General features: G+C 38.8%; 1 protein-coding gene across 1 annotated transcript in view; it reads right to left on the bottom strand.

Moving 5' to 3' along the window:
* Positions 1-1,144: 1,144 nt before the first annotated feature.
* The window catches only part of METAP1 (methionyl aminopeptidase 1), a 57,838-nt gene continuing 44,180 nt past the window's right edge, over positions 1,145-14,802 (bottom strand). The window contains exons 8-11 of the mRNA XM_049630913.1: positions 14,566-14,697; positions 11,309-11,452; positions 6,715-6,780; positions 1,145-2,396 (exon numbers count right to left, since the gene is read on the bottom strand). Of these exons, the coding sequence (XP_049486870.1) occupies positions 2,233-2,396; positions 6,715-6,780; positions 11,309-11,452; positions 14,566-14,697 (506 nt within the window). The 3' untranslated portion in view covers positions 1,145-2,232. The remainder of the gene's footprint in view (positions 2,397-6,714; positions 6,781-11,308; positions 11,453-14,565; positions 14,698-14,802) is intronic.

The raw sequence follows: 14,802 nt of genomic DNA, 5'->3' as shown, positions 1-14,802 counted from the left end.
CCGACTTCGGCTCAGGTCATGATCTCACAGCTCAGGAGTTCGAGCCCCGCATCGGGTTCTGTGCTGACAGCTGAGAGCCTGGAGCCTGCTTTGGATTCTGTGTCTCCCTCTCTCTGCTCTTCCCAGCTCATGCTCTCTCTCAAAAATAAACAAACATTAAAAAAATTAAGTTGACACAAAAAATAAAAAGTTAATACACTCTGAAAAGTTGGCAGAATAATGAAACGTGAAGCTTTCTCATCTAATAAACATTTTAAATTAGATATATACAATTAGACTAGAGCCCATACTGTTTTGAAATCTACCAAACCGAAAAAAGCATCATCACCAATGTTAACCTTTTTACAAAAAAATTATCCTATCAAGATATTTTTTCCTCGAGCTTATATTCTAATGATAGATATCAAAGAAGCCCACACTGTTAATTCCACCATCAGTACCTAAAATGATTCCCTAAATATTCAGCATTCTGTCTTGAAAGCTCTCAAAACTATGGTTGCATCTCAAATACTGCTGATAGGCTCTGGTGAACTAAACACAGTACTGGAATTATGTAGTCGTTAAACTCAAAAAACTCTTCACTCAAATGGTCATGAGTTTATTTTAGATTGTGAAATCAGCCACCCTACTCCCGCCACTTCCCTCTGAAACCCCAAACAAATGCAGCAAAGTTAATAACTACACGGGGGGGGGGGGGGGGGGGGGGATAATCGTTCAAACTTTTAATCTCCCTTTACACATTATATTAACATTCATATTGCAAGGCATTCCATTCACAAATATTACAGTTTGATAAAAAATTTCACACACATACCCCCAAAAGTCTATACCAGATTCAGTCACTTCACTAAATCATTAAAATAATAAAAGTAATGAAAACATTATCATAATTCTTTTAAAGCAATAAAGGTCTGAGGCACTCTGGGAAAGATGTTCTCATATAACATGTCAGTGGTATCAAATTATCTTACAAGAAAGTTACCAGATACCCAGTAATCAAGTACACTCCAATGACAACGACTTTGATCTGATACGTGTTCCCTGGATACACTTCCATTCGGACTGAACTACTGAAAGGAACAAAGATATTGGGCAGCTGGGGTCATTTCTAATGAGGTTCCCAACCATGTCAAGGTAAAGTGTGTTTTCAACACACCACGGATAGCTGCATCTCTACTGCAAGGGAACAGTACAATCTTCAAAGAAGTTCCTTTCTCATCACTACCAGGTTTACTAAATGTCAGAAGCTAACAGCCCACCTGACTTACTCTGCTCACTGCCAAAAAGATTTCAGAACTGTCTCTTCCCATCAACCTCCACAGTGCAACCATTCACCCTTCTCTGAATATCTCCAAGGTTTGCCCTTGAAATAAAATAGAGGGGAAGAAAGGGAGCTTTTTCCCTCCCATTTCGACCAGAAAGAGGTCTGAAAGAGAAATGTATCACAAAACGCTCATGCTCTGAAACAGCCAGCTATCATATGAAGCATGGCTATTTTTGCCAGAAACTAGATGTTTTTAAAACGTGACAACCCTTTTCCAAAGTGAATTTTGCCACAACCATTCACTGACAGAGTCCACACTGGAGAGGAAGTCTCACTGACCGAGTGCTTCCTTACACACAATTACAAGGGTAAATAAGTAGCATGGGGAAGGAGGGAGGCCAAATTCCCAACTGGGAAATAAATCACTGCAAACAATGGGTCCATTTATGACAGCATATAGCACTGTCAGGGCAGAATTAACACAAACCCAGGTCATATAGTGTTCAGGAATTACATACATGGAATTTAAAATGTATACATATATATTTCCATACATATATAATAAAAAAAATCTGGAACAACATATGTTGCTAAAGTTTCAAGGATTCTCATCTTCCACATTCACCTGAAGAGCAGCTGGCTCTTGCTGGCCCAGTTGTGGCAGTGATAAAAGCAACTAGAAGCAGGTTTACGTAAAAAGTGCTCAAAGGCCAAGTGAGAAAACAGGGGTGCAGAGATTTCTGGAGGGAGAGGGAAATACTGAAAAGAGTTGAGAATGTTTCTTTTATTCTTCTCAGCTTTTTCAGACCCAAGTCAAGTTCTTGAGGACACACATCCAATGCTGTAGTCTTCCTTATCTATAGTCAAAACAAAACACGTAATAAAAATCTCCTCTTCCATTCTGTACTCTCAATAAAATGCATAGTACAGCCAGAAGGTATTACTGAGATGTGCCATCTCGGGAGAAATTAAAATTGGGACATGAAGTGAGGCCGCGTGCTATCAAGTCGCCGGGTCAGGATTTCACAGCCAGTGTCCGTGACCAGCAGGGTGTGCTCAAACTGAGCAGACCGCTTTCCGTCTCTCGTCACGGCGGTCCAACCGTCTGGCCAGGTTTCATCCTGCCATCCACCTTAAACAAACAAACAAAAACAATTTCTTAATTCTATCGCTCAGTTTTCTAAACAAACTCTCTAGATAAGTGTATTTGCATATAGTCCTATATCCTTGGATATTACAGAAGCCAATTAGAAAATTCACTATTAAGACTCCAATTTACAAATGGTAGGCAGCTACATTCAAAAGAATGAAACTGGAAAAAAAAAGAATGAAACTGCACCACTTGCTTACATAGTAAGCAAAATACACAACACACAAAAATAAACTCAAAATTAAAGACTTGGAATTCCATGGAACTCCTTAAAGAAAACAGGCAGAGTAATCTCTTGGACATCAGCCTCACCAACATATTTATAAATCTGTCTCCCGAGGCAAGGAAAACAAAAGCAAAAATAAACTATCGGGACTACATCAAAAATAAAAAGCATTTGCACAGCAAAAGACACCATCAACAAAACAGAAGGCAACCTACCGAATGCAAAAAGATATCTGCAAATGATAGATCTGATAAGGGGTTAATATCCAAATACATAAAGAATGTATATATACCTCAACACCAAAAACAAAGAATCCAATGAAAAATGAGGAGAGGACCTGAACATTTTTCCAAAGCAGACATAAGGCACCTAACAGACACATGAAAAGATACTCAACATCACTAATAATCAGGGAGCTACAAATCAAAACTACAATGAGATTATCACCTCACAACAGGCAATAACGTGTTGGTTGGTGAGGAAGTAGAGAAAAAGGGAACCCTTGTGGACTGCTAGTGTAAACCGGTGCGGCCACTGTGAGAAAAATTAAAAATAGAATTACCACACAATCCAGTATTTCCATTACTAGGAAGTTACCCAAAGAAAACAAAAACACTCCTTCAAAAAGATATATGCACCCCTATGTTTACTGCAGCATTATGCAGAGTAGCCAAGATGTGGAAGCAACTCTCAAGCGTCCACTGATAGATGAATGGATGAAGAAGGTACGGCATGCACACACAACAAAGTATTACACAGCCATGAAAAAGGGTGAGATCATGCCATTTGCGACAACATGGATGGACCTAGAGGGTATTATGCTAAGTGAAATAAGTTAGACAGAAAAAGACAAATACTCTTATGATTTCACTTACATGTAGAACTTAAAAAACAAAACCAATGAACAATCAGACTCTTAAAACTCTTAAATTTTTTTTTTTTAACATTTATTTATTTTTGAGACAGAGACAGACAGCGAGCAGGGGAGGGGCAGAGGGAGAGGAAGACACATCTGAAACAGGCTCCAGGCTGCTCTGAGCTGTTAGCACAGAGCCTCATGCGGGGCTGGAACTCACGAACTGTGAGATCATGACTTGAGCCAAAGTCAGATGCTTAATTGACTGAGCCACCCAGGTACCCCTGCGAAAGACTCTTAAATAGAGAGAACAAGCAAGTGGTTGCCAGAAGGGAGGTATATGGGGCGGGGTGGGGGGGCGTGAAATTAGGGAATTAAGAGGTACAAACTTCCAGTTATAAAATAAAGAAATCACAGAAATGAAAAGTAGAGCATAGAGAATATAGTCAATAAAATTGAGAGGTGGTGACTACAGTTATCACGATAAGCACCGGGTAATACATAGTACTGTCAAATCAGTATATTTAATCTATACCTAGAACTAATACAATATTGTACATCAATTATACCTCAGTAATAATAACAATAATAATACTCCTATTTATACTTCAACTGTTTTAGTTTTTCCTCCAACTTCATTTTGGTTTTTAGTCCAATGAAGTAATGATGATATTTTAAATTTCCTTGGGTGTGTTACAACTTCACATTTTTTATGCCTCCCAAATACCAAATCAAGATGGTATTTCCAAAATAAAGGCACTGGGTTTCATTTTAGAAAACATATTGATACAGCTCATTATAGAACTATGAGTTAAACATTGAATTAATAAATTTAGCTCTTTCCTGGTACAACTTTGGCATAAACTACAGCCAGTATGTATTGTAAAGGAAATCATCTTTTTACACTTTTATTACAGCATTTTTTTAAATGTTTATTTATTTTTAAGAGAGAGACAGAGAGAGAGAAAGAATGCAAGCAGAGAAGGGGCAGAGACAGAGAGGAAGAGAATCCCAAGCAGGCTCTTCTCTGTCAGGACAGAGCCTAACATGGGACTCGATGTCACGAACCATGACCTGAGCCAAAATCAAGAGTCAGACGCTTAATTGAGTGAGCCACCCGGGCGCCCCTATAGCATTTAATTTCTAATATGATTTTTAAATGGCAGGCACACAGATGGTGACAAGAGATTCTACTCTGAAATTTTTGACCACACTCCTCTAGTAACCAGAAAAAAAGGGGCTAAGAGAAAGAAATAGGATTGGTGAGAGAATTTTAAAAAATTAGAATGAGGCAAAATAGATAGGGAGGGGCTAAAAGAGAAAGGAAACAAAGGGACAGTGAAAAAAGCCCCAGGACAGTGAAAGAAACCACTCTAGAGAAAGAGAGAAGGAGGGGAGGCAGAGGTAAAATGAGAAAGTTATGCAATTCTGGATACTACTATAGAAGTGTGTTTATAGAGACTTTCTTGTCTCCAAATTAGATGTCAAAAAAAATCAATACAGCCTTCATTTTGAGTAATCTTTACCAAAGATTAGGTCTCACTGACTCACACAAATCCTAGAACACATATATAAACTGCAGTGAAGTAACCTACTTTTACAATACTAAATCCCAGCCTAAAAAGAAAATATGAGGTAGCTTAAAGAAAGTTAATTCATGCTTTGTCAAACATGTAAAGATGACTATAACTGGGTATTTTCTTATGTAATGAATAACCTTTTCACAACTGGATTAAAGACATAATACTTATCTAACTTTACTGCAAACTGCTTACAAAAGGTTCTTTACCAATGTCAAGTCAAACATATCTGGATCCTATTCTGAGAAAATTCAAATTCTTCTTTGGATTTGAAACTTTCCACTCCAGAGCTAGGATTTAGCCTGAGTTACACTGAAGTATGTATGCTATAATATGATGATTATCTGAACAGGCTCTATGAAAAGTTATTTGCTTATTCTTGGAAATACCACACTGTGTCTCACCAACCAGGTGCCAGTTAATGAAAACAGGTATGTAACCAAAACTACACTTTCTTCTCAGTGTCTTGCTTTTTTCTGCTAATATACCTCCCGCCCTCAGACTGGTTCCACATGATCAGAACTTAATTCTTATTCCATGACAACGACAAAAACAGTACCTTGCATGTTTACAGCCCTTAAAAGGACACAAGGTATTTTGTGCTAATGTAAGTCGTCTCAATTCTTAATAGCTGCCCTGGGGAGCTGGCAGGTTAAAGACTGTAATTCCACTTTACAGAAAAGGCAACAAAGGATCAGGTTATAAGAAGGCAGCCTGTAGGCTGAATTTAGTGACTCACTTTTAAGGAAGGCAATCTGACAGAAGTAATGGGATGTCACTGCCAAGATCAGGTTATAAAAAAGACCGGAAGGATCCAGAGAGGAGGTATCCTTTAATGTAGGCCCCAGGACACACCAGCCCCACTACTATAGCCTCACTGCGTCCCCTAATCCCAACAGAGGACTGGCTGAGAAGAAAGGTGAAGAGAATATCCGACCATCTGAGCGACAAGCTCTAATCATGACACTGGGTCTTTATCAATGCTATGAGCCTGCCACGGGGAACAGTGACAGTGAGGACATAAAACTGCCAGCGTAAAGTATGTCTGTGCTGTGCTTTGTCCACAAGAGCTAAATAATGCCACCTGATGACCTGAGCGCAGACCCTGAGCAGGCAGAACAGCTCATGAGTTTGGTCTAAGTCAGCTGCCATGTAACTAGCTAGATGACTTCAGACGAGTTACTTACCTGCTTCAAGGATCAGTTTGCTCTTCTGTATGATGGGGATAGCACCTACCTCGTAAGTTGTGGAGAAGCAAATCATACACCCGTGTCTGCCTCGAAGTGAGTGGCTCTACTTCTTTTTCCCTCCCCCTGGACACCCATCAAAAAGCTACACAGGCTTAATGGAGGCTCCTGTTATTACAACACACCCTTTGACAGAATCTTTTATGGAAAGGGACCGGGATTCAAGTACTTCAGCATCTGACAGCAGAATTACCAGACAGAAAGCACTGCTTTCTTGCCAGCCCTTACAGTTTTCAGTTCTCTACGTGATACTGAATTGAGCTTGAGATGCGACTGGGAGTGGAAATGAACCAAAAAGAAAATAAACAGAGCAGACCACTGATCCGATCATGAGTGACCAAAAGTAAATTAAAATTCAATTCAAGAACATTATAGTATCCTTTTTTCTCACCTTCACAAATCATTGGCTCAATTGTAAATACATGGCCAGCCTTCATCACTCCAACTGCTTTATTTTCTGAAATTAAAGAAAAAAAAATTCTCAAAACCCAGCTAAAAACCAGCAGCATACTGTTGAACAGCTCCCTTGTCAGAGTACACAACTTACATTCCTATCAGTGATTCTTAAATTCCTCTCTCCTTTCCCAATTCCCCCTTCTTAAAGGGGATCATTCAACAAACAGGTATTTTGCAGATATCCACCTGCTGTGGGGCAGATACTGTCCTAGGCATATTTTAGTCTGCTTCTATTTTCTCTAGGAAAACACAGAGATGTCTGCAAAGTGATTTCAGATGTAGTTATCACTTCTATGAAAAGTACCACCATTTATGTTATACCAGGAGTAGAGTTGAAATCATGCAACCAAGCAAAGTTCCATTACTCACCCAGATATTTAAAGGAAAACAACAGATGTTCCAGATTACGCCGGAAGCCTCACACCTTTTGGGCGGGTGTGTGGATGTGGGGTGAGGGGGGAGCAGGCACACAGCCCACAGAAACAATGGCACGATTCTCGTGAGGCTTTTATGTTGCCTTCTTTTTCTTATCTTCAAAAAGGAACAAAGCCTCTATGTATGAACCTACTTTTTTTTAATGATGATAAAACTATCCCTTTTTATCTGAAAACAGAAATTCCATTTTCTCCCCCAAATACTTTTTTAGCTTTTTGTTCACTAATATGAGAGTATTTTTCAGGACCATCATGAAAGACACAACGATGAGTTCAAGTATTCAAACTGGTCATCCTCCAAAAAAGGCCAAAAGGTAAAAACAGGGATGGACATTTTTAGATAATCTCAGACAAAAATGGAGAATCAGTTTAAAGTTCCAATTAAAAAAAAAAAAAACAAAAAACTGATGTGAGCGTCAGTAAACAAATGACTGCATTTGCTCTGCTTAACCACCAGATGGCAACAGCACTGGCTTTCAGGGTTTCTTGGTAAGGCTGGTCTTGGAGATGGTGGCTTTGGTAATGAATGACACGTGTCCAGAGGCTGAATCCACTAAACGCCATCTAGATGTGATCTAATCTCACCTGCACATTTATATTCCTACACATCCTTCCTTGTGAAAAGCCATCATGCTGCTTTTCACTCTCTTACGTGTTGCCAAAATACACACACTGCAGATTCCAAATCTGGACTTTCTAAATCATCCTAAAATCTGAGAGGCAAAAAACAATGACTTATTATTTCTAAGAACTTTCTTTCCTAGTGACCTGCAACTTACTACATATAAAGAATTGGTCATATTCCCCTGGGGATATGTATTTTTTTTTTACTGTCGAAAGGGTAGCAGTGTGATGTCACAGAAAGAAAAAGGATAAAGGAATCTGGAACCAAGCTGTCCCACTGCTGCAGCACTGGAAGCATGTAGCCTCCGAGAGCACTTGCCAAGTGGCTAGTCAGAATGATGTCAACTGTTCAGTGTAAAATACATGCCGATTTCAAAGATGAAATATATATCTCAATCATTTTTACAATGGTTAAATGCTGAAATGCTAATTTTGTGAATGCAATGCATTACATAAAATATATCATTCAAGTTAATTCCACCTATTTATTTTTTTTTACTGACCACTAGAAATTTTTAAATTACATAGGCACCTCACAAGATATTACTATTGGGCAGTGATGAAACAGAGACTCAAAGTTCCACTCCCTTCTTCTGTCACTGACTCATTATTCTAGAAGTTACCACTCCTACTCAACTTAACTCATGGTTTCAGTTTCTCCATGTACCTCACTCAGCAAACATACATTATCTGATTGACTATACGACTGCAGACAGTACGCTAAGTACTTCTGTAAAAAGCTGCACCCGCTCTACCATCTACCTCACAGATTATTTAACATACATTCCAAACGTAGGGTATTATCATCATTACCTCTCAGCCCTAATGACTTAAACAAAAGGAAATCAATTCTAACAAGGACTTCTCTAACACAGAAGGCATGGAGGAAGTTACATAACAGTTTCCTAGTTCCACCTTCAGCTGGTTAGGAATATGGAGTTACAAGCCAAAGCAGGGATCATTTACACATTTCAAAAGGTCTCAGCTGCACAAAGACTCAGCAGTTTCCTTTTACACTTCCCTAAAGTGATCACAACATATTTTAATATATATATAAACCTGACTGAAACTGGACTTTCCATAAATGTATCAAACATATGAAATCAAGTATACCTGGCCCTTGCTTTTTTCAGAACTGTTTTTTTATTTCTAATTAAATGGTTTTATGTATTTTACGGACACGATCATCACTGACCCATGTCCCCTTCTCCCATAAATTCTATCTTCTTCCATCTCTTTATATAATCCATATCTAAACCTGAGTCTGTCATTTGTCAATTCAGTAAGTAAAGGGAATTTTTTTCACCCCCCGCCCCCGCACACACTCTTTTTACACAAACATACACACACTCATGTATTCCTGTAATCAGAGTAGCCACTTCCATTCTGTTAATGGAATGCACATCAGATTACAGGGCTTACCAGGAAGGAATTAAGTTGGCTACTTATTTTCTGTTGCTAATTTTTATTTCAAGCACAATTCACAGCTTATATAAAGAAAACTTCGTGGTCTGCTAATAAATGTTTGCTGATATGTACCAAATGCTGTGCTCCAAACTACTTCTCCAGCTTCTCCCATTGAGAGGTTTCTCACTCCTTTCCCTTTTCTTCACAACTACTGACATCTAGAATCTTACCACCTCACACCTCGACTACGGCAACAAGTGTGCATCAGGCTGGCTAGACTAGCTCACACCTGCAATACACTCTAGACAACACTGCCAAATTTGTCTTCCCAAAATAGCAACTTCACCTTGTCATTCTTCTGCACGAAAATGTTTCCGATAATCCCAGCAAATAAAGTCAAATATCCTTGGTCTGGCACTGCCTCCTGCTGTATTATTAATATATAGTACTCAGCCCTAGCTCATCATGTCTCTGTTCACTCTCAACTTGAAACATCTATTCATGCTTCCTCTCCACCTGGAATTTCTTCCTCATCTCCACCAAGCCAAAATTTCAACCATTCTTTTTTTCTCCCACAGGAACTACACCAAACTGCTTTGGTCCTTACCAGGCAGCACAAAGTATGGGAATCAAGATTGCCTCTAGAAGGACAAAACCCAGGTACCACTCCTAGTCTTGGTATTTATTTACTAGTCTATGTGAACCTGAGTAAATGAAGTACTTTTCTAAGCACAGAATCTTCATTTATTTATTTATTTTGTTTATTTATTTATTTAGCAGAATCTGCTCTTTAAAATAGGGCTAAGAAATTATTCAGTTGTGATGATCAAATGAAATAATGTATATCCATCATTATCATCATCATCATCATCATCATCATCCTAAAAGTTAACACTAATTGCTTTCCATGTACTATCTCACTTAATCCTAGTAACAATTCTAGGGTAGGTGCCACTCCCTACTATTGTTCAAGATGAGAAAACGTAAGCACGAGAAATTATGTGAAAGTGCCTACACAGCAATAACTCACATATATTTGTTAAATTCCTTCTTAGGTCGCTTACTGTGGACAGCTTTCATTTCTAGCACTAAATAAACAGACTTATTCCTGCATGCCTTATCTCTCCAAGAGAAAAGGTTTCTGGAAGACATTAATTGTCCCACACTTCCTTTCTTATTCTATCAGATAGCACTCAACTTGAAGAAAAAGGTACTTCATTTATCTCCTTTATTTATACCAACAAATAGTACAGTATCTGGTATATACTACAAAATCAAACCAAGCCAAACCAATTTCATTTAAGGAATCAAAAAAGTGACAGCAGAGAATGCCTGGTGACTCAGTCTGACTTCAGCTCAGGTCATGATCTCATGGTTCATGAGTTCAAGCCCCACATCGAACTCGCTGTGTCAGCGCAGAGCCTGCTTCAGATTCTCTGTCTCCCTCTCTGTCTGCTCCCCACCCGCTCATGGGTGCACACTCTCTCCTTCTAAAAAATGAATACACATTAAAAAAAAAAAAAAAAAAAAAAGAATAGTGATAGCTGGACCCATGGCAGAGGCTGGTGACCAAAATTAGGTTACTTCTCTGAGAGTCCTCAGCTAGATTACACTTCCCAATCTCCTTTTCAGTTTAGTGTAGCCATGTGACTGAATTCCCACCAATGAAAAGTAAATGTAAGTGATCTATGCCAATTTCAGGCTGGTTCATTAAAACCTCCCAAAGATACCCCGCTCCATGCTTTTCCCCCTCCTCCCAGTATCTACAGATTAGAAGAATAACTCCCAAAGTGATCTTGAAAGGTATAGGTTGGCGATGACAGAACCTGGGTCACAGAATAATTGCCGTATCACCACCACCCCAATAGTGACCAAACACATTTTGGACTGTTAGGTGAGCAAGATAACAAATGTGTATTGTGTATGAGCACATATACATTTTGAGGGTCCATTTATAACAGTTAACAGAAAAATAAATACAAAATAGTAGGTCCTGTTAAATGTTTGAATAAATATTTGTTAAATAAATGGTTAGCAAACAGCAAATCTTTGGGTAGTACTTACTGGCATAATGGGGTACATTAGGGGCTGTATGAAAAAGCTTGTGGATTCCATGCCCACAATAGCTTCGAACAACTGAAAACCCATTTGCTTGGGCATGCTTCTGAATAATGTTTCCCAATTCTCTGTATCGAACACCAGGTTTCACTGGAAGGAAAAAAGAGGACTCATGACAAAGTAATAGTAAGTGACACTTACTGCCAATTACTATCTATGTGCCTGGAACCTTTCCAAATGCTTTATATGCCTACATTACATGCCTACACATAAACATGTACTCATATGCCTATACATAAACATGTTGTTCCTCACAAAACTTTCAGATGAGGAAACCAAGGGAAACAGATACTACGCTGCCAATAAATAGCAAAGTTGAGATTCAAACTAGTAGCACCTGTACTTCCTCCTTCGGTGCAGAAAGGGACACATGTGCAGTACTAAGGGGTTGAGAGACATACCTTTCGCTTTCTAAATAGACAAAAGAAAGGGGCGCCCAGGTGGCTCAGCCCTCTGGGCATCCCAACTTCGGCTCACCACTGGTGGGTTCGAGCCCCACATCGAGCTCTGTGCTGACAGCTCAGAGCCTAGAGCCTGGGATTCTGTATCTCCCTCTCTGACCCTCCCCGGCTCATACTCTGTCTCTCTCTCTCCCAAAAATAAACATTAAAAAAAATTTTTAAATAGACAAAAGAATGGAAAACAGGCATCTCTTTCTCTCCTTCTCTAAGGTCAAGTGTGCTATCCTATTAAAGCGAGCAGAAGAAGTAAAGTAGGAAAGAGCACCAGGACAAAAAGCAATGTCCAGAAAGTAACTTGAACTTATCCTTAGTTTCAGAGTGATCAAGTTCTTAAAGGATTACTTCCCCTGGGCTTCTTTCCCCATAAAAGTGATCCTCAAATTACTCACAGTTGCCTCTGAAGACAGTCCTGAGGATAGGGTATAGAAAGATACTTCTCACTATATACTTCCTGCTCTGCTTAATTTTTATGACTTTTGCCACTATAAACCAAAACAAACAAAGTGGTTCTTGTTGTTGTTATGGCTGTCCCAGCACTGAGACCCCCAAGCTGGGCGCTGCCCAGACTCCCAGAGAACCTAGTCATGGTTCTGGTGCTCCAACTCCCTACAGTCTCCTAACTCTGCCTCCCTGATTTTCAACCTGTGGTTCCAGTACAACGTATCACCTCCAGCCAATCAAATCTCTGGGCAAACAGCTCCAGGAATTATTTCAATTAATATGTACTTGTTCTTAACTCTATGTTCCAGCTTGACTGTTTTCAGGGGTGGGAAGTTAATAATGTTGAGGAACAAGGCTGACTTGCATAATGATTTGCTTGCATTCCCATCCAAGCCTTCTTATCAGCCCCAGTCACGGGGGAGCAAAGCAAAACTTTAACCCATTTTGTGCAATATACAACAACAACAAAAAATCCCTGTTCAAAAATAATGAGAATAAAAGACAGGAGATTTCTCCCTAATTCTCAAACTAGAGGCAATTCTCATCCCAAGGATCCACTTCATAAGTACCTGGAGATGCTTTTAGTTTTCACCACTAGGAGGGCCGGTGCAAACTGGAATCTAGTGGGTAAAGACCAAGAATGTGGCTAAGCATCCTACAATGCACAGGACAGGCCCTACAATAAAGAATTACCAGACTCAAAACAATTTAATGTGTAGATTGAGAAGCCCAATTCTAAAAGGATAATTTTAACAACAGTCAAGCTCTACTGCTCTATACCATGTTGAGCAGCCAAGCCAGTAGAAAATAAGGGGCAAGAATGATACATACAAAGGTATTAATAGCACTTTCCAGAGTTCTATCCTGGCTACTGTGACAAAGACTTTGGTATCTGGTAGTTTCTTGATAAGTTCTATTCCTGTGTCTTTGTAAAACAACATTTCAGCTCTCTGGTTATTTCCATCAACTCACAGAAGAGCAAAAAGGATATAAACATCAAAGATACTACCTGGCAGAAACCCTAAAAATTGTTTTAAACTACAACTTCCAAAAATGAGTAACTAAACACTAAAGAATATTAGCTTTTACATAATCAACACAGATACTTGAAAGTATCACATTTTCATTTTTCATTCCTCTAACTTTATTAGTAAAAATGTCATCATTTTCCATGCATGTTAAAATGGACTCAAAAAAATAAAAATAACAGATCTATGTTATCAGAGATAACTATGTGTTTGTCAAAGAATGTGGTCCTGTCCAATACTTTGTTGATGATATATCAGGTTTACTGTGGGGGAAAGGAAGGTGAATACAGATAATATACTGAACAATATAGCTAAAATGTCATGGGATTCAACCTAAAAAGTTGTTTGAACTCCAACTGTCCTTTTAGTAACAGTCTGCTAACATTCGCAACAAGCCATTCTTTCTCCTCCTAAGACATACTATAAACAACAACAACAAAATCTGTATGAGCTATCTGAGTGGACAAAGACAGCCTGAGAAAAATCCTACAGAAATATACCTGTACTCAAAGATATTATTCACTACAATAGCAAGACATCTAGAAAACACCAAATTCTAGTAGGGGAATACTTGTAGAAATTTTTATAGTATGAAATATAATATATAGCCATTAAAAGAAGGGGGTAGATCTATGCATGCAAGTACATATGTTAATTGGGAAAAATCACAAAGACCCTACTGGGAAAACATACAAATTACAGAATACTACAAATATTATAACTCCAATTAACCTAACTAAACACATACACATAAATACATGTGGTATGTGTATGTCCATCTGTTAATGTACAGGGGAGAAAAAAAACCTATATGTTAAAAGCAGATACCTCTGGGAAAAAAAGATATAAAAAGGAAAGAGGTAAGTATAAAGGAAGATCGTTCATTTTTCTCTCATAATCTAGCATTAATTTTTTTTTTATAATGAGAACATAATACGAAAGAATTAACACGTAGGAAAAAAACTGCACTTAAGAACTACACATTTCTATACACTTATCATGTTATACATATAATATACATTCCTCCTCATTTATCGGTCAAAGAAAAGAAAGATAAATCACAGAAGAGATAAAGGATGATAAGCAATCATCTGGTCCACCTCATCAAGGGATCCCCAAATCACCCGTATACCCATCACTGCTAAAACCCACGCTAACTCAGGCAGGGTAGAGGCAAAGCTGGAAAGGGCAAGGAAAGAACTGTGGAGGGACGAGCCATCTGAAGCCCATCAACACGTAACAGCTCTAGAGGGTGCCCAGCACTGCCACTCACCTGCGTCAATGGCTTGCATCAGGCACTCATACGTGGTCTGAACCAGTTTCCGTGCTCCCTCGTCCACATCTCCGACAAAAAACGTCTCATTCAAGTCCCCATGGTAGCCATTGCGATAAAGAGTGATGTCCACTGTAAAACAATGTACAAATATATAGACCATATTTTTGTTTCAAAATAGAAGACATTTCTCCAACATGACAGCATCAAGCAGCTTAATGAGAAAGACAATTTCTG

Source organism: Panthera uncia, chromosome B1, assembly GCF_023721935.1.
Source record: "Panthera uncia isolate 11264 chromosome B1, Puncia_PCG_1.0, whole genome shotgun sequence".
Lineage (NCBI taxonomy): Eukaryota > Metazoa > Chordata > Mammalia > Carnivora > Felidae > Panthera > Panthera uncia.
This window is presented reverse-complemented; position numbering and strand designations above follow the sequence as displayed.